At 45.3% G+C, this 23,377-nt stretch overlaps 2 protein-coding genes across 2 annotated transcripts in view; both read left to right on the forward strand.

Annotated features, from left to right (window-relative positions):
- Nucleotides 1–1,586: 1,586 nt before the first annotated feature.
- NEU2 (neuraminidase 2) lies at nucleotides 1,587–4,432 on the forward strand. The gene is made up of 2 exons (XM_010166883.2): nucleotides 1,587–1,796; nucleotides 3,494–4,432. The coding sequence occupies exons 1-2, from the start codon at nucleotides 1,596–1,598 to the stop codon at nucleotides 4,430–4,432; spliced, it is 1,140 nt and encodes a 379-aa protein (XP_010165185.1). The 5' UTR covers nucleotides 1,587–1,595.
- Nucleotides 4,433–9,654: 5,222 nt separating this feature from the next.
- The window catches only part of INPP5D (inositol polyphosphate-5-phosphatase D), a 54,763-nt gene continuing 41,040 nt past the window's right edge, over nucleotides 9,655–23,377 (forward strand). Inside the window, exons 1-2 of the mRNA XM_029084721.1 lie at nucleotides 9,655–9,788; nucleotides 14,812–14,875. Of these exons, the coding sequence (XP_028940554.1) occupies nucleotides 9,655–9,788; nucleotides 14,812–14,875 (198 nt within the window). The remainder of the gene's footprint in view (nucleotides 9,789–14,811; nucleotides 14,876–23,377) is intronic.

Here is a 23,377-nt window from a genome sequence, read left to right on the forward strand (position 1 = left end):
AGCTAAAACAGTGCAGTTCAGACCCTTTGGATCAGTGCTGTTGAGTTCAAAAACCTCACTGATATTTATAGCATCTGGAAGAGGAAAGCAAGGAATATTTGAATACTCGCTGCCTAGCTATGGATCTGAATAGAGCATAATGTGACGGTCTTGTCTGAGGAGGATGAACTTAGCTTATCTGTGTTCTCCTAACTCAGTAATCAGTGCTGAAAAAAAAAAATTGTTAGCCAAATCTATGTCAGTTATGTTGGCTAGTATAATCTTTTCTCTTTTAATATGGAAGAGTGGAAACTGTTCTGCAGGTAGGTACATGCACTCTGCAGCTGCATAAGCAATCTTTGGTTTGCCTTCATCTGGTCCTGAATTATCAAGACAGCCTTCAAAAACATAAGGATCTGATACATGGCCAATAGCCACTCTAGTTCTTTCCAAGATGTAGGTAAATAGGAGAATCCTCAACGAAGATTGCAGCAAATCTTGCCTCAGCTGAGGTAGGAGGCATTTGAATTTCTTACTCATAGTGTATTGTCATCTTCTCCCTGCCATCCTACCCACTCAATGCGTCAGAGATCTAAGGCTTGATTTTTCTTTTTTTTAATTATTATTATTTTTTTAATTCCCCCTCCCTGCTGCTGAGCAGAAGATATTCAGGCCTTCAGTTTCTGGTGTGTCATGTCAGAGATCCTTTTTTTTCTTTCTTTCTTTCTTTCCCCTCCCAGTCTTCTCAGGCATAATTCCCCTGAGCCAGTGGGTTTTACCAGTGTTGATGAGTTCACAGGAGAGGTTTGGTGCAAGAGGACAGAGAGCTGAGTGGGTCTGCGGAGAGGAACAGGGACCGTAGCGGGGCATAGCACAGGCCAATTACATAGAGGCAGCTTCCCTAAATGGCCCCCTCATGTTTGCCTCCCTAACCTTGCTTTTAAGTCACTGTACAGATTACAAGATTTTTGCTAGGTCAGAAGTCCCACCACATGCGATGGGACACCATTCAGATTGTCCTTTAATCTTACAGGGAGAAGGATGTTATCTTTCTTTCTCTTTTTGTGCTCAGTGCTTACCGTTCTCAAATAGATGCACAGCTGGGGTTAGGGATCACCTTAGTGTGTCATTTGTATGGGATTTTAAGCTCATATTTGGCAAAACAGAAGTTCTGTGCTGGGTTTTGGAAACACCATCAACAAAGACAGTAATGGTCTTCTGAGGGAAAATACTATAATGTTTGATTATCAACAATCTTCTGAATTACAAAGCAACCCCAAAAAATCCCAGCCTGTGAATTTAATTAAAAAGAAAAAACAAACCACAGACAGCTTTTCCATTAACTATATTTAGTGTACTTCCCTTACATCACTCCAGTAAGATCAACCAGGCTGTTCCTGGGGTAAGTCTGGTCTGTGTTGCCAGCTACATGTGGGTTATCTTTGAAAAAGCACAAGAAAAAGACAAAGCTGAAAGTAACAGGGAATTATGTTTCAACGCAGGACTGGTTCCACTGAGCAGGGAGGGCAAAAAGCAGCGGAATCTCCCCCATCACATTTTGTAGGGCTAAGGGTATGTCAAAATGCAATGCGTTTTGTCTTCTTCCCCCTAGCACAATGGCTTCATTTCCTGTCTTGAAGCAAGAGACGTTGTTCCAGAATGGTACCTGGAGCTATCGAATTCCAGCCCTGCTCTACCTGCCGCGTTTCAGCATCATCCTGGCATTTGCTGAGGAACGAGAAGATGTGGTGGATGAACATGCCAAGTTAATAGCGATGCGCAGAGGCCTGTATGACCCAACCAAGCACAATGTTCAGGTACCAGTGTGGGGAGAAAATGGAGGAGACTGCTCACCTGTATTGCTCCCCTGTCCTCAAATGAGTTGAATGTGTTTGCCCTCTTGCTGTAGGGAGAGAGCAGTTTCTCCTTCTCCTCAGTTATAGGAGACAAATCTGCCTAGAAGTAATGCATGTGTCATTATAACTGCTGAGATTCAGCCCCAGGACTGGGCAGCTGTTAGGGGGACTAAAGCAGACAGGTGCAGATTTTCTGGGATTTGCTTTGGCCCATCATCACTGAGCTGGGGAAGCAGACAGAGAGGTGGAACAAAAGTCCTGTCATGACAGCAAAGATGTGGAGGGGAGGCAGAAATGGGGAGTGTCCCAGGGATGGGGAGGAGTGAATTCACAACCAGTGACTACTTTTTAAAATTCATCCTCTTAGGACTAATTTTAAAAAACAATCAAGAATAGCTAGTCTCCCCATGCAAGAGAGTGTTGTCTGGTTTGTCTGTGCCAGTGAATTGGCTACCTTATCAATCTACCAGTTATTATTAAAAGTTTTCTTGCTAGGTGACTGGGGGTGGTGGATACTCTATTTATAATCATTTTTTTTTTGCATTTGCAAATGCATTAATGTATTAGGGAAATAAAAGTAATTATATTTTTCTATTCCAATCCTTCACTGGTGACTGATTGTCTTAGATTATAGAATCTTAAGAGCTGGAGTCTGCCTAGCAGAAGCAGCCTCTGAGTGCACCTGCAGTGTCATACCATTCAGGTAACATCTTGTATAACCCCCTGTAATTCAGTTAAGTAAGGCTCAGTTGGTCATAAACTTAGTAATTTGAGTTCACATGTTAGAGGTTCTTAAAATGGAAATATTAGATATTCCAAAAAAAGTTAATACTGGTTGAATAGACAAAGATAAGATGTGACCAAAAAGGGTAGTCAGTAAGGCAGGGTAGAAAAGCTAATCACTATAGTCTTACTGGAAAATACTGGAGCTTTTACCAAGCCAATAACACTATGTAGGAATAATTTTCTAATTGCAGTGTTAGTGTTAGAAATGTGATTGTGTTATGTGCTATTAATTTAAAGAAAGACAGGGCTCTGATACCTATTTTCTGCATCGGACAACTCAGGGTCCAAGTCTCCACACCAGAGTGTGTAAAGCCATGCAATCAGCTCTAGCAAGGTGCCTCAGTGTAGGCTGGGATGCCCATTCACACATGGATCAAAATGGAGGAATAGGAGTCTGAATGGGAAGGAATTTCCCAGCATCCAGGCTGACAAAAAAGGCTCGGTTATCAAGCTGACTTCATAAGAAATACAGACACAGCACAGTGTCTGTACCAGCACACTGACTACCAGGCATCTCTGTGTGTCATATATATACATTTGTAAGAATTTCTGAAAATTTAGCTACTGTAGTTTTTTTAAACAGTGTCATTGAGGTACAGAGCTATCAGCTCCTCAGTGAGTAGTAATAAAAAAGGACATTACCCACCTGTCTGGTGAAGTGCACCTGCATTGTGTCATCCAAATAATTTTCACTTGCATTTGGTGATGCTAGTATATTGTTTTCCCATTTCTTTCTCTATCCAAAAATTTGCTTCTCTTGTGTTCTTCTTGTGCTCTTCTGTAACTTGTATCCAGGCATCCTTACACTGTAACGTGGATCTGTTTGTAATGGTGTGTTTCATTCTTTTCTCCCTTTACACGGGCCCTGGCAGTGGAATAGCATGGAGACCATTGTCAGTGCGCAGCTGAAAGGCCACCGATCTATGAACCCCTGTCCTATTTATGATGAGATCTCAGGGAAACTGATCCTGTTCTTCATAGCCATCCCAGGAAAGATCTCTGAGCAGCATCAGCTCAGGACAAAGATCAACCTGGTACGGCTCTGCTACGTCACTAGCATGGACCAAGGACGCACCTGGAGCACTGTCCAGGATGTCACCGATGGTACCATTAGCACTGAGTACAAGAACTGGGCCACTTTTGCAGTGGGGCCAGGTCACGGATTACAATTGCTCAATGAGGCCCGGAGCCTTGTGATTCCTGCCTATGCCTATCGTATCTTGGACCCTAAGCAACACCCCACCCCTCATTCCTTCTGCTTCATCAGCTCTGACCATGGGACAACATGGGAGATGGGGAACTTCGTGAAGGAGGAGAGCTCAGGGGAGTGCCAGGTAGCAGAGGTGCAGACCTGTGGCAGGAAGGTCCTCTACTGCAATGCAAGGGGCACCAGGGGAGCCAGAATCCAGGCTGTCAGCTACAACCATGGGGTGGACTTTGAGGGAGGCCAACGGGTTGAAGCATTAGTAGAACCTCCCTCTGGATGTCATGGAAGTATTACTGCCTTCCCGCCTCCCCCTGGTGCTAGATGCCAAGATAGTTGGTTGCTCTACAGTCATCCTACAGACCCAAAGGGTCGAAGAGATTTAGGAATTTACCTCAACAAAAGCCCTTTAAATCCAGCATGCTGGACAAAACCAAGCATCCTCTTCAAGGGCTTATGTGCTTATTCAGATCTGCAGTACATGGGGGTTGGGCCAGACGGCTCACCCTTGTTCTCCTGCCTCTTTGAATATGGAACCCACCAACAATGTGAAGAGATAATCTTTATAATGTTCACTTTGAAGCAAGCCTTTCCATCAGAATGCTGAGTCTCAAGGCTTTCCATCAGCATCCCTCTGAAAACCACCTTTGCTGATACTTCTTTTCATTGTCACTTCTCATCTTTCAGCAAAAGGTTTTTTGTACTCCTCCTGCACCCTTAGTTTGGCGTTGGCTCATGGCGTCTGTAGCTTACGAAGTCTATTAAACATACTAAAACTGAACATGTGTTTGGTTTTGTTTTCTATTGCCTGTTCTCCCTTTTCACCTTTCCCTTTGGCTGTCATTGTAAACATGACATGCTGAAAACAAGCATGAGCTTTGTATAGGGCCTCTTGCCTTGAGGTCTCTAATAGACTTGACTAGGGACGCACACGCTGACAGCATAGGGACAGTGTGGGAATAGAGGGCAGCAATTTTATGCTGAGCTGTATTTAGTAAGTTATGGAAAGTGCTAGAGGACACTGGGCTTATCGCCCTATATCTGCAGTTACCTTCTTCAGAAAACTGCTTTGGCTGTGGTTAGGTGTGCTTCTTGCAGTCAGACTTGCTGGCAACTCTAGCTTTCAGGGCCTGCTGTCTTCTAATTTCAGCAAGTCTGTGGGATGCCTTGCTCTTGGGATGTTCTTTTTCCACTTTCCACAGTGGATTTGGAGTTGCCTTTCTGAGTTCCCAGCCCCCCCAGGGCCTTCTGTCTAACTTAGCCTTCTCCTTCCTTTCCATGCTGTATGTTCTTGCTTATTTGCCCTTTTGCTTACTCTGCACTGAGAAGCTGCAGTTTCTCACGTGTAAGAAAACCACAGACTCATGTGTTCCAGTTGTTCCTTCTCCCTGGGCAGTGACACCAAGACCCATGCCGGACACCAGAACCCCACCATGTTTGGGGACAGGGCAAGTGGCAGAAATGGTATTTTGCCTGTACTGAAACTGCAGGGTCAGGACAGGTCTGCAGAGGGAGCTCCCAATTTATAGTCAGGAGGGGAAATACATGCTGGTCTTTCTAACACAAGTGCTAAGCTATGATCCACGCAGCAACTGCTCTTATCGTTGACAACCCAATGCCTTGCAAGCATGCTGTTGTTATTACAGAGTATTTTTGGCATATGAGGCAGTGTGTCAAATAACATTGCCCCACTTCCAGCAAATTGCAAGGGAACAGGTGTCAGAGGAAGAGGACCTGACCAAGCTCAGAGCAGCATGAGAGTGCTCAAGCTGGAAGGCTTTCCAACATAGACAGACTTTCAGCAGGTGTCCTGAAGGAAACAGCCCCAGTTTTGGTGAGGGAGAGACTATTCTGAGGCTACAGTGTGATTTGAAAGGAGGTATTATGCAGTGAGTAGACAAGGGGAGTGACCAGAAATGAATGGGTACCAAGGGAGACAGGTTAGAGCAGATGGAGCTAGGAAAGCTTTACCCATGCCTCTGGACAAAGTTCTGCTTTATGAACCAGTCTGTCTGTGCTTGTTTGCTGTGTGCTGTATTCTGTGTGTCTGCACTTGTGGAATGGCTCTAAGGAAAATATATTTGTTTGCACTATTGTTGAAGAAAAATACCCACTTTCCAGAGTGTGCTCAGAATGCATCGCCTTTGGGGAACGCTGGCAGTTCCCATAGGATCATTTGCACTGTCACTGACCAGGTCTACAAGTCTCTGCTTGCTTTATTTGCTGATAGCTTTCCACAGAGAAGGGGCCCTGATTTTTCTCGCTATCTAGGTTTGTTTCAGGACACCTGGAGGCTGCAGGTACCAAAGGAGTGAAGACATCTCGCAGCCTTCACAAATACACCTGTAATTTGCCAAGCTTTTCCCAAGCAGCAGGTCAGTAGCATGCTGGGCTGGATTAGCAGAGTGGCTCAGCTAACCAGTACTTTGTGGGTATTACTCATGTTCTCTTCAGATGTAGGCCAGAGTCTAAATACACCTTTGTGGCCAATAGCTTGTTACTGATGCCTAATGAGGGAATGTTATATTTAGACTTCAGCAAAACGAACTGCTGTCCTGTAGACTTAACCTCCCTCATCAGGCATACTATGAAATACCTTTGATATATGACATAGAAATGCCTATTCGAGAGCTTTTAATCTGACCAAGCCTGGCAGTGCCTGTGCTGATGCAGTGCACAGGCTGGATATATGTGGGGGTTTTGGGTGACCACTGTGCATCTTGAATGATGCTACAGACAGTATTTATCCACTGGTTCTGGACAGGCTGATGAGTTCACAGCCAGCTGGTACAATACTACCTGGACATCTGTAGCAAACCCAGTTTAGTTAAAGTGTTTATTGCAATGTCTGAGAGACAGCTTGGAATAATAACCTAGCGTGGGGAAAAATAATTTTTGCTTTGTCCATAGACTGCCAGGGCTGCAATTTTTGATTATCCAACATCAAAACCTATTCCAGTTCTTTGTGGCCTCATTCTCTCAAGTAAGTTTAAATGAAATATTGCTGCTGCTGCAGTTATCTAGCAGCTTCTGTTGAGTCTGGGTTGGATTTGTCTGACAGATATATCCATTATTCTTTTGTTTCACAAAGGTAGCTCTTACATGGAGCTTTGTCCCAACTGTGGGATAACAGTATAGACTATTCAAAGCACATCCTATTCCTTGTGGAAACCTTAGGGCTGTGCTGGCTATGTTTGTAGTGTCACCTGGCATGTAACTGGTGCAGGCTGATCACTGCCCTCCCCCTCTATGGCAAACACTCTAGCTCCCCTCTGCGTAACTTCTCAAACCTCTTCTTCCTCAGCTCTGTTCACCAGCCTTCTTCAACACAGACATGAATGGAAAGAAAATGAATGGTATAAGTATCTGCTGCAGAGCAGCCTTGTGTCTCTGTGCAGGACAGAAGAAGTTACCACTGTCCTTTGGGAGTCAGGTAGTTCAGAACATGCTCACACGTGTGTGCTGACCATGCGGGGATCACTCATTCTCCAGTGCTGCAGAGTTCACACGGCAGCGCCATGAGAAGTAAAACAGGCACCATTTCCTCTTCAGGCAGTCTTGAGAATAAGCCATAAGGGATCACAGAGCTGTTTATGTTAGGGGATTTGGATTCACCTTTTGAGCAGCTGGAGCTGTACTGTGCGTAATTTTGGGACCAAGAAGTACAAACAGAGACCAGCCTGCACAACTTACTGCCACAATCATCACATGTGTTTGGATCCCACCCTGTTGTTTATGTCTTCAAGTCAGGGAGTTGTGTGTGGCTGGACAGGGGATTCACACATTTTAAGGAAATAGCAGCTTGCTAAAAAACAGAGTTGATGGCTGGATGGACAGGTATTAATATCCAGCTAATCAGTCTCGATTGTCAGATCAGGACTTGTACCTCTCTATTACTTTGTGTTCACTTGTAGTGGATCAGAAGTTATCTAAACACGGTTTAATTCCAGCAAAACTCATGCTGTGCAGTAGCTCTGTCCACTCCGCATCCACATGGGTCCACTGCATGAAGACCACTGTGAGGTCGAGCCGTGGTTTGACATTCAGAGCTGTTTTGCTTCCTGCTGCTGCTGTGCTCCAGAAAAGGTACTGTAAGAATCAGAAATCTCAAGGAGCTGGTACAGGTGTGGCTAGCAGCACTCTATGGCCAGGCAGGACTGTCTAAGGAGCTGCACAGTCCCTTTGCTATATGCAGATATTCTTCTCAGTGGGGAGAATAGGTTTTGTAACCACTCTGTAGTTTACAAAGACTGCCAACTACTGTTCCTGCAGAGCCACTTCATGGCATTCAGCATCTGACTCAGTGTAGGCACCTGAACCCATGGGAATTTGACTCCTAAAGCCCTGTGTGGATCTGGGTGAAGCAGAAGGGCAGGTCCAGCTGAGCTAATTTTGGTCTGTAGGCAGTGCTTGCTCAGTGTGGACAGGAAGCCCTGCACATTGCAGCTGTGCCCATTTAGCAGGGTCCTATGCTGGCCGCACAATTTTGAATTGCTGGTGCCCACAGTTTAATCTTAACAGCAGAGATTAAGCTGGTCACTGCAGAGCAGATGTGTGGATAACTGAAAGCACCAGGAAGGCAGGCAGGGATGAATGCTTGGCTGGTACTGGTTCACTCTCCCTCTCCATACCCACAAATTTTAGTCTCTCCCAGTTCAGTGATAGGCTGCTCTCTCCTGCCTTGCTGTGGCCGTGTACAGGGGCAGCGCTCCATCCATGATCCAGGTACTGTGGGTCCGGCTGCTTCTCCTGGCTCTAGGAGGTGAGTTGCAAAGGGCTAGCAATGTCAGCGCCTCTCCTGGGGACCCTCCCCCTGTACTCTGAGTCCCAGGCAGAGTCCCAGCTCAGCTGCTGCTTTTAGGTATAGCTCAAATGTGGATGTGCAGAAGTGCTGCCTTCAAAGGCAGAGTGGTTGGAGGTACAGGGTAGGCAACCAAATTTACCGTGCAGGCAGTGCCCCTGTAGCACTGTCCTTGGTTGATGCAAATGTGCCCCTTGTTGCTTTGCCTTGGAGATGCAGCACCGAGCATGCCGCACAGCACAGACAAGGGGCAGATGTACAGACAAAGAATAGGGAAGTGAAAGCTCCAGTTCTCCCCTCTCTGACGCAGGTTGCCAGAAATGGCTTTGCTCCATCCCACCTTTGGGGATTTAGAGTAGGAAAGATCTTTGACTCCATCTCACAGTAGCTGACAGGGAGCTTTGGTCACAAATCCTCAGAGCAAGTCAGCTGCTGTGCATGGAAACATGTGGGGGTAAATTTTTTTTCAGTTCTTTAAAGTCTCCCTCACACCTAGCTAGATGTGAGGACTAGACAAGGCAGGAATGGGACAGTCAGTGCTAAGTATCCTAATGCACAGCATGTTTCTGATCAGCGTGGGATTTATTTATTCCACCACGGAGACCTGTAGTGCATAGGACAGACAGGCAGGAAAAAGATGGAAACTCAGAGTGTCTGGCAAGTAAATGGGCTGGCAGGCCACCAGAGCCTGAGGGACTGAATCGGTGGGGGAGCAGAAGGGATCCCCAGCTGGATCTTTTTGATACAGAGGATTAAGTAATGAAGAGGGAGGGAAAGGCAGGGAACATGGGCTTGCTATTCACTTCAGCTGCAGCATGAAGAGGGAGAGTGGGGGCTGCAGGAACATGTCATGCTCACTCTCTGAGCTGTTTGAGTTGAGGAAGTTGTCCGCGGCTGAGTTTCCTTTCCCTCTCTGTACTACTGAAACAGGAAGCTGGTGAGCTGAAGCTGCCTGATCGTTACACACAGACACACAGGCAGCTCTGGCAGCTCCTCTATTGGCATTCAGGTTTCCTCCAGCTCCAGCGATGGATCAGTGCTGGTACCACGGCAACATCACTCGCTCCAGAGCCGAAGACCTCCTGTCCAAAGTAGGCAAGGATGGCAGCTTCCTTGTGCGGGCCAGTGAATCAATTGCTTCGGCATATGCACTCTGCGTGCTGTAAGTACAGCTTTCAACATCGCGCTTCACGTGAATGCTTTTGTCCCTGCTTGTGCAGGGTGTTACCCCCTGCATCCTCTCCAGCACAGAGGCAAAGAGCTGCTGTATACACTGGGAAGGTGCAGCCCACATAGGAGCATGGCTGGTTTCACCTGACTGGGCCACAGGGTAGGGAAGGGTTGGAAGCAGGGCCAGGCTGAACAAACCCATACTCTTTTGCCACTATACTGCTCATGCTACTCTTGCCCTTGATTAAAAAAAAGAGAGAATAATCAAAGATACTGCAGCTGTGCTCTGAGAGAAAATAACCTCTTGACTTCTTTGAGCACGTTGTCAACTTGGGTCAGATATTTACATTTAACAGCTCAAGTACTGAGCTTGATACCCTCCCTAGCACTTTTCTTGCTCTGGTTCAGTGTGTGTTTGACCCACTGGCTAGTATAATGCCACATCCCATTCCTCAAAAGGTTTGGAGTAGTTCCTGGAGCTGTGCATGATACACCTGGCACAGCGCTGATTCTACCTGCATCATTAATGTGGCTCACGGGGTAAATATTTCATGTGGGAAACAGAGAGAGGAGAGAAGTGCTGGCAGCTCTGATCCTCCGTTCTGGGTTGGGGCTGGGGACCAGAGAGCAACGCCTCCTGCCCTGGGTTTGTGAGGGGTGGGTGTTATTCGTGGAGGCAGGAGTGCAGGGGCAAGAGGAGACTGAACTCAGTACGTGAAGTCTGAGGCATTTGACTTTGTATTACAGAGAGATAGGACAGTTGCTCTCTGCTTAGGAGAGATCAGGAGAGCCTCTGTGGGACCTTGTCCTGCCTATCAGATTGTCTTTGCTGCCATTGTGCAGTAGATTAATAAAACTAATTTCATCCTTACCCCACATTAAATTACAAGCAGGTTTCCCAATGTATTTTTTTTCTGAAAGTAGATTTTTTTTGTAGTGGGAAAGGTGCTGCTGCTGTTTATAACTCTGGTCTAACTGCTTGTCTCTGAGGTCAGACTTCGGTGACAGCACAGTCTGCTGCAGAGGATTCATCTGCAGAAAAGCGTGGGGCTGGGTAACTGCCCTGTAAGCGTGGGTATTGGACTGTCAGAGATCAGTGGTTGGGTAAGGAGGGTGCTCACAAAGCACAGACAGCCTCTGTGCCTCCCTGTCAAGATGTTTGTGGTAACATTGGGGAAGAGTTTTGTCTTTCTGGAGGGAGCAGAGAAAGAAGGGTGGCTGCAGATGAATAGCCAGGACAAGCAGGAGGAAGGAGGGGCGACCATGTACCACGGGCTGAGGGCCCAAGTTGAAAGTCAGGAAACATTTTATTAGAAGAGACTGTTGCTTCCATTGAGTGTTTTTAGTATGACCTCTTTGAGTTGCCTTGTAACCAGTATGTACACAAAATATTTTTACAGCGTGATTTTGGGGATTACAGAAAGGGAAGGTGCTGTAAAAATGTCTACTAATGTGCATTTGCATAAGTTTTTCCATTGTAAATGTTTACACAGCCAACTTTGAAAGCCTTTAGTAACTTGAGGGACATGAAATCAGGAAATAGAAACAATATCATGACCAGGATTTTCTGAACCGGGAGCCAAAGGTTCTTAAATCCATTCTGAAGTGGCTAACATGAATGGCTTGATTAAAGAAATGGGGAGCACCCAGCCTTGTCAGCCAAGAGCAGCCGGATCTGTAATGCGAAGGACTGGTATTAATTACACTCTGAGAAATGTCACACAAACTTCTGTCAAAGTGCGTAGCAAGCTGTCAGCTTATGCTAGTTTCCAGTTATTTTGTGAAGAGAAATGGTTAAAGGTTGTGAGTAAGTCTTACCCTCTGAATGTCGTCTTGACAAAATGGGCAGCTTTGCTGAAGCTGAAAACTTCCTCAGAGATCTATCAGTTTTAGCTGTGTTATTGACTAGAAGGTGTTTGAAGTTTGAGCTCTTTCATCACTTCTGTTTAAAAATCAGAGAGGCTGGAGACAAAGAATGAGAGAGAGAGGGGAATTGAAAGCTTGACTGCAAAAGGTTTTCACAAATAGAATTATGTTGAAAGTGAGGAAAAGTGTCAACTGTGTAGAGATAAACAAAACAAAAAACCATGAAATTTGCTCTGTAGAAGAAGTGTCATATTCTACAAAGCTCTAATATTTATTGGGCAGATCAGTCAAAATCTAGCAAAAGCACTTATTATTATATCACAGAGTAAAATAGTGATTTTCTTGAAGAGCTGCGTTAGGAAAATACAGTTTGTATAAATGTAGACAAGTAAGGGAGGTGTATTTGCAGGGCCTTTTAAGAGTGCCTCCCCTTCTTTTTTGAAACTTAGAGCAGCAGCGTTTAACTTAGCAGTGAGCTGAAACAGTCGGAAAATGCCAAGGAAATGCTCCTCCCCCTGCACTGCTGTCCTCTGCTCGACTGGTCACACTGCCCCATAAAAGGCAAGAAGAAAAGCCATTTTCCTCTTCTTTCTCTGTACCGGGATCACTTGATCTGCCAGTTTATTGACAAGAAATGGGCTTGGAAGGGAACTTACTTGGAGGGGAATACCTGGATTCTGAAATCAAAAAGAGCCCGTTTAGCATTCACAGCCTGCTGCAGCTGAACTGGCATCGTTCCTTCAGGAGATCTTCTGTTGATGGTTCAGTGTGTGAACAGCTGCAGGATTAACACTTCTAGAGGAGACCCGCAAAGGCTCCCCAAAGGCTAGCTGCAGCTTTGGGATCCCTCTCAGAGATACCATTTCCACCCCCTGAGGGAACAGCCCCTGTCATGGGGCACTTAGCACCATGCCTAGCATGACAATCCTCTTTAGGATTTCCAGGTGCTCCCAATATGCACATCATCACCTATGCAAAAAAACATGTACAGCAGGAGAGGGGAGAGAAAATACAAGCCTTGTCTCCTTTCCTCCTCTGGTTGGTTGAGAGGACAGAGAGATGACAAAGTACTTGGAGACATGTTTAAGCTGAGGCTGATGTTGTATTTACCCTCCACATAGCCAGTTTGAACAGTGGTTTGGCAATTCTGAACTCATACCTAGTTTTTAGGGAGGACCTGGAATGTGACAGCAACTGGGACCACATAACTTGACAGTCAGGTTGCTGAGGAGAGAAAGCCTAAGGGCAGAAATGGAGTAAGAGTCCCAGTCTTCTCTATCCACTTAAACTAAATTAAGGGACTGCTGAAGAAGATTCCTGCTTTTGATCTTAGGAAGTGCTCCTCACTGCTTCTGTCTTGTCCAACAGGCCTTTGCTTACTCTTTCATTGATCTTACCTGTCCTCAGCTTAAACCTCTTCACAAGTATTACAACAGCAGCCTCATAAGGCCTGTGCAATGGGGCACCTTCTGTGAAGGTAACAAGGAGGGTCCTCTTGTGATGCAAGAGCCATTGAGCTGGTTTGTTTATCAGTTTTATAATCTACACACACACAAATTTTCTCTCATCAGCTGCATGAGCAGTTCTGCTTAGCCCGGTTTGCATATCAGCAGGAGGAAATGGTGTAAGAGAACTGCATTGACAGATAAAAACAAACCCCATACCCTTCCTTGGGGCATATCCTCATCTGGTGTTGAGTGCCCTGGGCTTGGTGAAATTAGCAGTGCTGTGACAATCCAAAGCAGCTGGGCATCGTGGCTGTGACTTGCAGCTCTGTACCAGATCCTCAGATGTGTGAGTGAATAGGTGCCTGTGAAATGGTCTTACATTGTGTAGTGAAGTGGTACTGAGCTCTGGGAGCAGTTCTAATTCTTCTGTGTCCTTTGCATTAATGCCATCAAAAGATACAGGTTCATGTAGATACGTGACAAAATCCTCCAACACCATGGAAAAACTCAGCTATGATTTATGAGTAATTTATTTTCATTTCCAATTGCTCTTTGTGACTCTTTATATAAGGCTGCCTGAAATCTTGGTGACCTCTCTTTCTCTCTTCTGCATGGAGTGATTCTGAAAGGCATATGATGAACAGACTCACAACATAATTGTAAAAGAGATGAGGATGTTTTCTTGATCTGCCTGATCTCCCCAGCTGGGGGCCTGATCTCAGCCCACATTTAATGACAATTCCGCAAGTAGTGCAGTGTTTCTGTCACAGCCAAAGAAGCTCAGAGAGTGGATTCCATTTTTACCTTTGAGGGGAAGAAGTTGAAGCCAGCATCATTTGCTGGCTTAAAGCCATATGGTATGTTTTAATGGAGTGCTTTGCAGGTAACTGAAAAGATTTGATCAATCTGTTGTTCAATATATTTTTTACTCAACACTTATTTGGAAAGCTCCATAAAGCTCAGCAGCTGCTGAGGAAGGTCATACTTACCACGTTACAGCACTGCTCAGGCTTCCTGGGCTCTTGTGCATTAATGTGGCCCTCCACTGGGCGAAAGACTCCTCCATCCCACCTTAAATAAGAATCTAATTGAATTTAGCTGAGAAAAAATGATCGTTATGGCTGATCTACAGACACACATGTACAATGTGCATCTGCACCAGGATAGTGAGGTGGGTCTTCATTTAGGCTGTTGTTTAGGATTTGTGCATGAAAATGTGCCTGTGAATCATCTGTTTTATTGTGATTTAGCTGAAATCTATTATTTGTTTTTTCCAATACAAGTCAATGCACATACTAGCCCTTCAATTTACTCATTCATTGCTGATTTGGCCCTGTGTCTTTTGGATTTCTGGTTTTTCATTCCTTCCTGAGACGCCCACTCTACTGACAGCTAGAGCCATTTGGTGTTTTCTTTCTTTCCAGCCAGAAGAATAGTTGAATAACTCACGCTGAGGCTGATGCTGGTATCACTTTCTGCAGTGACATCTGCAAACATGTCTCAGTGACCAGGAACACTTCAGGTTTGTGTTAGTTCACAGACTCTAGGGAGAGAGATAAAGAGAAATGTTTAAAACCTTTGTGCATGAAGCCATCTTTGTGTCTTGCGATCTTCCAATACACCTTTTCTCATGGGGAAGGGTGCCACGGGGTGATTGCCTTCTAGAGATGGTCTAACCATATCTCCTCCGATCTGTTCCAGGTTCCGGAATTGTGTTTATACCTACCGAATTCTGCCCGATAAAGAAAATAAGCTAATTGTCCAGGTAAGCCTTGCTATGTACCATTCAGTCCCACAAAGATGCACCTAAGATTGCTCACTGCTTTTTTCAAAGTAGTGCTAACACCAAGATAAAAAGAGTATAAGGAGTTAAATTAATGCTCTTGGTCAGCACAGTGCTAGTCTCCAGTCCACTGCTATGGAGATTTTAGTCTCTGGTCCACTGCTGTGGCTGTCAGCACACTCTTTTAACATGTGTGACTTCAATTCAGTAGCACTGCAGTGTTTTATATGAGAGCCTCAGTCCAAGGAATTCCTTTTCCTCTGTAGCCAGCTTCCTATCAATACATCATGGATCTTTTCAATCCAAAATCACATCACAGTTTACCTACACCAAGAGAATATAAATTAAGTTGTGGGCTCAGGATCTAGAAAGTACCAGGATTGAGGGCAGGAGTTTCTGACTTCTGATTATTCCTATTCTGTATTAGGATCCCGAACAAGCCACTTCCCCTTCCTGTACCACCTCTCAGCCCTTGTTTTCTCGATATAGATCGTGAAACTTGGGGTGGGGAGGGAGGCATGGTCTCTTACAACCCCAAGAAGTGGGCATGGGTTTACTAGCAGGCAGCAGGGGCTTTAGCCTACCCATCCTCTTAGCACAGCCAGTGCTGCATGGGATTTCCCTGTAAAATTAAATGGAAATGCCCACATACCCCAGTCTGCCCTGTTAATCAGATTGGATCTACATTCATTCTTTCCTAGTTCAGGTGACAATTAGCTTCCCACACTAGTACGGATTTCTACCAACTCCATGTGCAGCTCACATGCACCATGTTACTTTTGTATTTCCTCATGTACTGTGGGGGCATCAGTTTTAGTTCGAGATCTGCACCAAAGAGGCAGCACATCTGAAATTAGAGTGATCAGGTTAGTGAGGACAGTTGAGTGCTGACAGCTTTTTTTCAGCTGTGGGCTAAGAACTGTAGATTGTGTGTCCTGGGAGCACACAGCCAGCCTGGCTCCCTCGAGAGCCACTTTTGGGTGGCCCAGACTTGGGATGTTCTTAGGAGCCCCATTCAGATGCAGCTCTGCACAAACACAGCTGTATTGCCACCAAGGCCAATTCCAGGCTCTTGGCACTGTGCTCCAGAGGACTGTGTGCCCAGGGCCAGCCACCAGCATTAGGGTGGTGTCCCAGTTGGCCTCACCAGCTTCAGCTGGTTTCCCCAGAGCTGTTGAGATATCTCTGCCTCACTTGCCACAGCACTTCTGTTCCTGAGGAGGAACTGGCAGCAGGACACGATGCCAGAGTTGACCTGGGTCTGTATGTGTTATTATGGCATATCACCAAAGCTAACCCACCTTCCCAGAGCACTGGGCAACACCATGCAGTGGAATGTGTGCAGGCTCTGCAGACTGCTAGTGTGGTGCCAGCACTCAGCTGGAATGAATAACCTGTCATTTTGATCTGGCTCCACACCATATGCTGCATGCTGTTTGTAGTAATACTCAATTTTTCCCCATCATCTGATGTATCTCAGCCTCTCAGCCTTATTGTCCCAAATAACGTGTTTTGACATATTGTGCTGGTGTCATGATGTGTTGTGATGATAAGACAGGTGTCCAGAAGGTGATATGGAGTTTATCATTATTTACAGTACTTAGAGCAGTTGCTGAGATCAGGATCTTATTGTGCCAGATAGCTCACAAGTGAAACACCTCAAGCAGGGAGAGTGTTTCAAGAGACCTGAGACCACAATCATCCAAGTGCCACAGTAGTTCTGTGGCAGAGCCGGGATGGGAGCCAGGCCCTGCTAATGATGTCCTTGCTCTTTGCACTGGCACCGTCATGAGGAAGGGAACTTGTGGAACTCTAACTGTGAATGGGTTTGGGTTATGAGTTTGGCAGCTGTTTTGTCTTTTAGAAAACAAGCACAGAAATGATCATATGTTGGCTTTTCACCTGAGAGAGAGGAAGAAAGGAAGGCCAGAGGTTACCTGCAAAGGCAACAATGCAACCCCACACCTATTGCCTTTATGCACCCTGGGTGGGTCTCGGTACCGTGGGCAAGCCCTGGCCCCCTCCTTGTGCCTCAGGTGCCCTGCTGGCATGTTGTGTGAGTGACGCTGAATGTGTGGCCTGGCCTGCAGCCTTTGCTAGAAGGGCACAGATGCCACAAGTTACAAGAGGGTTTGAAATCTCAGTTCAGAGCAACATGCCTGTGTGCAGGCAGCTATCCAGAGCATGCTGGGCTGCAGGTTGACTGGCCAGCTAAGGTATGGTGCAGGCTGGGCATGTAGTTCTCTATTTTACAACCTGGGAAGGTGTAAGTTACGTTTCCCTGTTTGTATGGGGTCTGTAATTGTTTCTGCCGTGCCAAAGGGCCTGTTTTAATGCACAACGCTTCTGTTTGTCCACAGATCAGAGCACTGCAGCCATAAGAAATCATTATTTCTCTCTGCTGTAGCAATGGGCAGCTCTCATGCTGGATCAAGGTTTATGGACAAGGAGAAGATGTGACTGATGTCTGTCAGCTCAGGCTTTCCCCACCACACCCACCTTCACCTCCTCACCTTCTAGCTCTCCCTAGAGAATTCTGCAGGGTATTATTTACAAATAAGTATGTCCTCATACTCCCTGGGGAGGGATTTTTGGACTACTGATGGATCCAGACAGTGTTATTAGGACTCCACAGGATCTTTCTGAATGAAACCTTTTGAAATCTACTGGATCTGTTAAGGAAATATGATCTACTTGAAGATATATATATATATCCAAACCGATTTGTAAGATTCTCTTGGGATCTGTGTTGTGATTGTGAGGGATTTCTCTTGTTTATATGCTGTGGGATGCAGAGGGACTGTGGTGGAATACCTTTGTATGCTGGGTTGCCAGGAGCTGTAGGTTGAGTATAAGGAGTAGGCTAAATAAAGTGTGTTGTTAACTCATGTTTTGAAGACACACCACCTCCTGTTTTGTGCTGCTTTATTCCAGTTCTGTGGGAGAGGCAGAACAAGGGGGCTGGCTTCTTCTGGGAAGAGAGAGACACAGTGAGAGCTGTAATCAAGGCTTACAGCAAAGCAGTTTAATGTTGTTGGTTGCTGGTCTTGGTACGTTATTCCAGCTGGGACAGACTTTTTTGGTTGCTTGTCTATTGACTTTTGGATAAAACAAAAACTACTTCATGTGTATTAAAAGATCAGATTTTTGAAAAGAATACCTCTCCTGTGCAAGGATGTAAAAGCTGTTGAATAGGAAGGAGTTTTGACTTTTTAAAAAAATCACATTAAAAAGAAGAGTCTACTAATCCTCTGGAATTAGACCAGGTGTTAAATTAGTACAGCAATCCGTAGATGCTTCTCATTTCTGGGTTTAAAAAAAAAAAAAAAAGATGACATAGGAAAGATTCAGTACTAAATCCTGAGATTAGCCTGTATTTGTTACAAAATATGGGCCCTGATCGTGCAATGTGACCTTTTTTGCTTGCACCGTGCTCCTTCCTGAAGCTAACAAAGTTGTCTTCCTGCCCAGATCTGGGCTGTTGTCTGTCAGGCATTTTTCATGATGACGGCAGGTTCAGAAGATGTGTAATATCACAGCTACATACACAGCACTTCTGACATGATAGCTTTCCCTCTGCTACTCTGTGGAGTTTTTTCACCTTTAAAGCTGCAAGTTGCTTCACTTTTTTTGAGTCTTGGAGAGTAGATTTCTTTTTTTTTTTTTTTTTTTTTTTTTTTTTTTTTTTTTTTAATTAGAGCCTGGTCCGGCACCAGTGGAATGATATTCAGTGTCATTTTTTGCATGGTTAAATTAACTGTTCAAGTACAGGTGGCAGAAAGGGAGGTACATATTTTTGCATTCAGAAGTGCACATTTTTGCATTCAGGCTGAGGAAAAAACATTTGCATGTGTCCTTCCAGCATTTTGTGGCATTCTATGTGATCTGTCATTGGGTTTCCGCATCCACAGCAGCTCTACAGCAGTTAGCGTGGTCAGGAACCCCTCTTGCCTGCTCTATCTGGAATCAAACTGGTATCCCCCCAAAACATACCAAGCCATAGAGGTTACAGTCATGGACTTTTTTCTTTAAACAGGGAAATTCTTTCCCTTTTTTTCTGGGACTGTTGAATTTTCTCCTTCCATTACTTGAGACTTCAAAATATAGGCAGAGAAGTCCATGGCTTGGATGAATCAAACTTGCATCCTGCTGATGAAACATATTTGAGGAAGGGGAGGAGGAGTTACAAAAACCCCTTGAAAGACAGGATCTGCAACAGCAAGTAGAGATCTTTGTCCTTAGGCTGAGAACAATTAGTCATCAAGATATGTCTGTTAGCCTGCAGACTCTCACTGTAGTAAAACACTGAGAACTGAGAAGCTGAGACAGGAAGAGAACAAAAACCAGTTACACAGATCCAGGAGCAGGGGCACAAGGCTGGAAATCAACTGCCCCTTGAGTTAGCTTAGCAGCTGCCTGCCTGTTGGGCAAGTCACAGCTGGGGTGCTTAGCTTTCTTCTCTGTAAAAACAAATATGATTTTCCTATGCTCAAATGAGGTGGCATAATTAATTTGGAGAGTTTGGGGACTAGCTGAGTGTAATTGTGTTTGCACAGTCGGAGCAGCAAAGGAGTCCTTGGGAATCCCAAGATTAAACTAAACACTAAACTAAAGATACTAAAATCGTCTTTCTGAGCCAGGCATCTATGCTGAGTTCTTGCCACCCACATTGATAGAAGATAAAACTTTCCTATGCTGTCACCTGTCACTTAACGTGTCTCATTTATACAACTAGCTGAGATGTCAATACGACCCTTATCGCTGCACAATCTGAATTCCTTGTGATCTTAGCATCTCCTCAATGAGAGGAAGTACTCTTGTTCCCATTTTACAAACGGGGAACTCGGTCCCAGTCTGTTAAGGAGGACTGGGTTACCAAAATAATTTTAAATAGCTGTCCCCTGCTGACTTTCATAGAATCAGAAGATATGTGTGGTATATCAGTATTCACCCCTCCTTCATTTTAGATGTGTAGTCAAAGCTGAGCTGTATCGCTGTAGTCAGTGGGGAAGAAACAGGTTTCTGACCTGGGTGGGCTAAATTGTCCATGGCAGGTCCTGTCTCTCTTTGTAGCCTAAAGAGCCTGGAGAACCCCCTTAGACTGCCAGACTTGGCAGGCTGAAGTCAGGTAAGGAGATTCCCATTACAGCTGACTCTTGTTCAGAGGGAGAAGACGTTGAGGTCAAAAGCTGCTGTTGAAAAACTGTGGTACTGCCTTTGCTAATGCTTTAACCTGCATTGCCTTTATATACTGCAATTTAAAAGCTCGCTGTCAAGAGTATAACCTGCCTTCTGAATTAAGATGCTTGAAGGAGGTGGTGAGAAGGAAGAAGACACTGGAGTAGGCTAGTCAGGAAATGTGGATTGGTATAGCATGTCTTAAACCTTCTGGAGTTTGATCTCTCTAGATTTCTGGTTCATCTTAAATAGGAGTTCACAGCTTGTGTTATCTGATGGCTGTTTGGCAATCTAGCTGCTGTGCAATCCGTCATTTCTTAGTGGCAGCTAGATTGCATCTTAGCTTATGCTCATAGTCTATCAGATAACACTCCATAACATCTGTTTGCCAGATCAAGCACTTACTTCATCCCACTCTATGTGAAGACTGCGAGGAGATATCCTAATGGACAGTTGTCAACATTGCACAAACAGGGCTGTCACCAAGATGTCTTTGCTAAAGCCATTTGAGACAGAGTCAACCTAGTAGCTGGGAACAGCTTTAGCTTATTGCTAAAGATGGAGTCTCTTTAAGAAACTGGGGTATCTGCAGAGCAGGCTTTTGGTACGTCAGGGCCACGGACGGATTTTATAATCGTGTCCTGTATCCTCTTGTCCTGTGCAGCACAGTCTGACCTCTGTGTCTGAGGAAGGCGCAGCCTCCCAGTGCTTTCCTGTGGGCATGACCTGATGCTTTATGTCAGTCATGTAATGTTCCCATTCTGTGACACAGAATTTGAACCACACACATTCTCCGCTACCTCAGGGCTCAGGCCTCACGCAACCACTGTGGCTTCCTTCTGGCAAGGGCCCTCTTTCCTTCTCCTTCTTGCAAACCTGTTTTGTTTTTTTTTTCTTGTCTTACCCTTAAGTCTCCACTCCCATTCATGCCACTAGCTGAGCTCTTGCTTCAAGTTGTGTACCTGCCTTGAAATCTTGCAGGGTGCCAAGGATTGAGGCTCCAGCCACCCACAATGCCTTGAATGGTGTTTTTATCTTTTGGCTGCCCTGCAGGAGAGGACAGATATAGAGCTTGGCTTGAGCAGGAGTAGGAACTACTTTACATTTTCAAGCAACTGGAAAATTGAAAAAAATGCATTCAGGTGGAATCTTTCATTTTGATGTTGAGCTTTTCAGAAGTTATCAGTGTTGCCAGGATGTTGAAGAAAAATGTTACTTCAGATGGAAAAACTGGATCATCCTTGTGAAAAAGTCCAGATAAGCAATTTTGAACTTTTCCCCCCCTTTTTTTTTAAATGAGTAAAGGAGAGGGGGGTTGAATGAAGACCCTATCTTGCATAGCACGTATTCCAACCCCTTTAATTTTTTTAATAAACTTTTTTTTTTTTCCTTTGAGCAGAACTGTTTGACCAGCTCCAGAGTTTGGCAATTTCTGTGAATTACCTTGTTGTGTGAAGGAATTGCAAAAAGCTGCCACCTTCTCATGCTGCGTAAGAGACTGTATTACAATATGGAAAATGCTACTGCCTGTCTTTTTCTTTCTACTTCACCTTCTCAGGCTGTCCTAGCTGCCCAGCTCCTTGACAGAAACCAGCAGTGTGCACACATCTTCCTGCTCTCTGCTCCATAGGTAAATGTGGGAGACATTAATTTTGCAGTGTTAGTGCTCGATCATAATTTCTGTGAGCATGAGCACTGCTTGCATTTGTGCTGAAATTCACCATTGCTGCAAGGACTTTTTTGAAATTTCTTATATTTCAACTTACTACTTGTTGCAAAGGGAGGGCCTGACCCTATTTACTTGTAGGTTTTGCTGACTTCAGTGAAAATTATAGATGCCCTGGCAGCACTGTTTTACATTGAGTTTTCATCTAGCTTTCCCCCCACCCGCCTTCCCCCCCGATAATTTTTTCTAGTCTGATGTGAGGCCGTGTGCAACAGGAAACAAATGGTGTGGTGCTATGTGAGCAGTTAGAAAGCAGGCCAGCAGCTGTGACTCACTGTATCAACTGATACTGAAGCTGTAGGTTACCAGTGTATTTGCATCACCAGCTCCCAGAAGGTAGGAGAGCTGATAAATATTGTGTATAGCACACACACACATCCCAGCACACTTCTAGAAACAAATTTGAGGGAAACACCTAGATTTGTACTCTGTCTGCATATGGGTTGGCTAAATATGCCAGAAAGACCAAAATCCTCTGTCCTGGGATGAGCAAGACATACCATGAGAGAGCTGCCTGTTCCTGTCAGCCAGCCAGCAGGATTGTCCCTGCCTCTAGACAGAACTTGTTTTGGCTTCTGTTTATGAGTCCTCCAGGGTGGAGCACAGCGTAAAAGCTTCATCTGGCATGCTAACCTGCTCTCGGAACACAGACGTACAGCTGCCCATCCTGCCAGCATGATCCGATAAGACCGTGAGTTTAGGTCAGTTCCTGTATTCCTGGTGTCACCGCTGTTGTCACCAACGTCAGAGGCAGTGTCTGGCTGTGGCACATGCAGTTCCAAGTCCTTTGTGAGCCCTTTGCAGAGAGGGCAAGGTTTTTGTCATTCTCTTTGATACTGCACTGTAATCCAAATTTGCTGCACTGCTCTGACATATGTGGCCAAGAAAGGGGTTTGTGTAGTAAGGATTTTGTGATTTGCCTTTTTGTGATTTTACTGATCTATCCATATCTGCTAAAAACCTTTCTACTAGGAAATTGCACTTGAGCTGGTTTCAGTGGGACCTCATGCAAAGCAAAATCCTTTGGGTGATGCTCGCACATTCACAGTGTTGCAGCCACTTACATCTTCTGTCAGATCTCACTGTAAGGATTTTGTACTTGCTCAAATTGCTGTCAAAACCTCATGGTCTTCAGTGAGGACAGGGCAGGCACAGGCCTGCCCAAAGTATCACTTGCAGGCTGCATGGAGACTGTAAGCCATCCATGGTCTGATTGCAGCTGAGAGGGATCAGGCACTGTTGGCCCCCTCTGCTTTGAAAGGCAGGAGGAGACCAAGTGTCCCACCAAGGAGGGTGCTTGGTTGGCTGGGACACACCGTCTGGACAGCCGCTCCCTCCATGAGGGTGTACGCTGGTGACAGGGGTACATGTATTTGGGCTGGTGTGCTGCCAAGGTGAGAGGTGTGCCAGCACCATGCTGTGCATACCAGTGTCCCTGGGAGTTAGAGGGGGACAATCAGCACCTACATTGCTGCAGGGGTGGAGAAGGGACATTAGTGTTGCATGAAGGACAGAGGGGCACAGTGGGCTTGGAGGGAGTATTTCAGTAGGAAGCAGAGAGGGGGTCACCAAGGAGAAGG

This window comes from Antrostomus carolinensis, unplaced genomic scaffold (genome assembly GCF_000700745.2).
Source record: "Antrostomus carolinensis isolate BGI_N321 unplaced genomic scaffold, ASM70074v2 scaffold23664, whole genome shotgun sequence".
In the NCBI taxonomy this organism is placed as follows: Eukaryota; Metazoa; Chordata; class Aves; order Caprimulgiformes; family Caprimulgidae; genus Antrostomus; species Antrostomus carolinensis.

Bases quoted from the DNA above. Each gene is read 5' to 3' on its own strand.
- NEU2 (XM_010166883.2), top strand. From the start codon at position 1,596: ATGGCTTCATTTCCTGTCTTGAAGCAAGAGACGTTGTTCCAGAATGGT. The intron at 1,797-3,493 runs GTACCAGTGTGG...GGGCCCTGGCAG, and splicing joins CAACCAAGCACAATGTTCAG to TGGAATAGCATGGAGACCAT.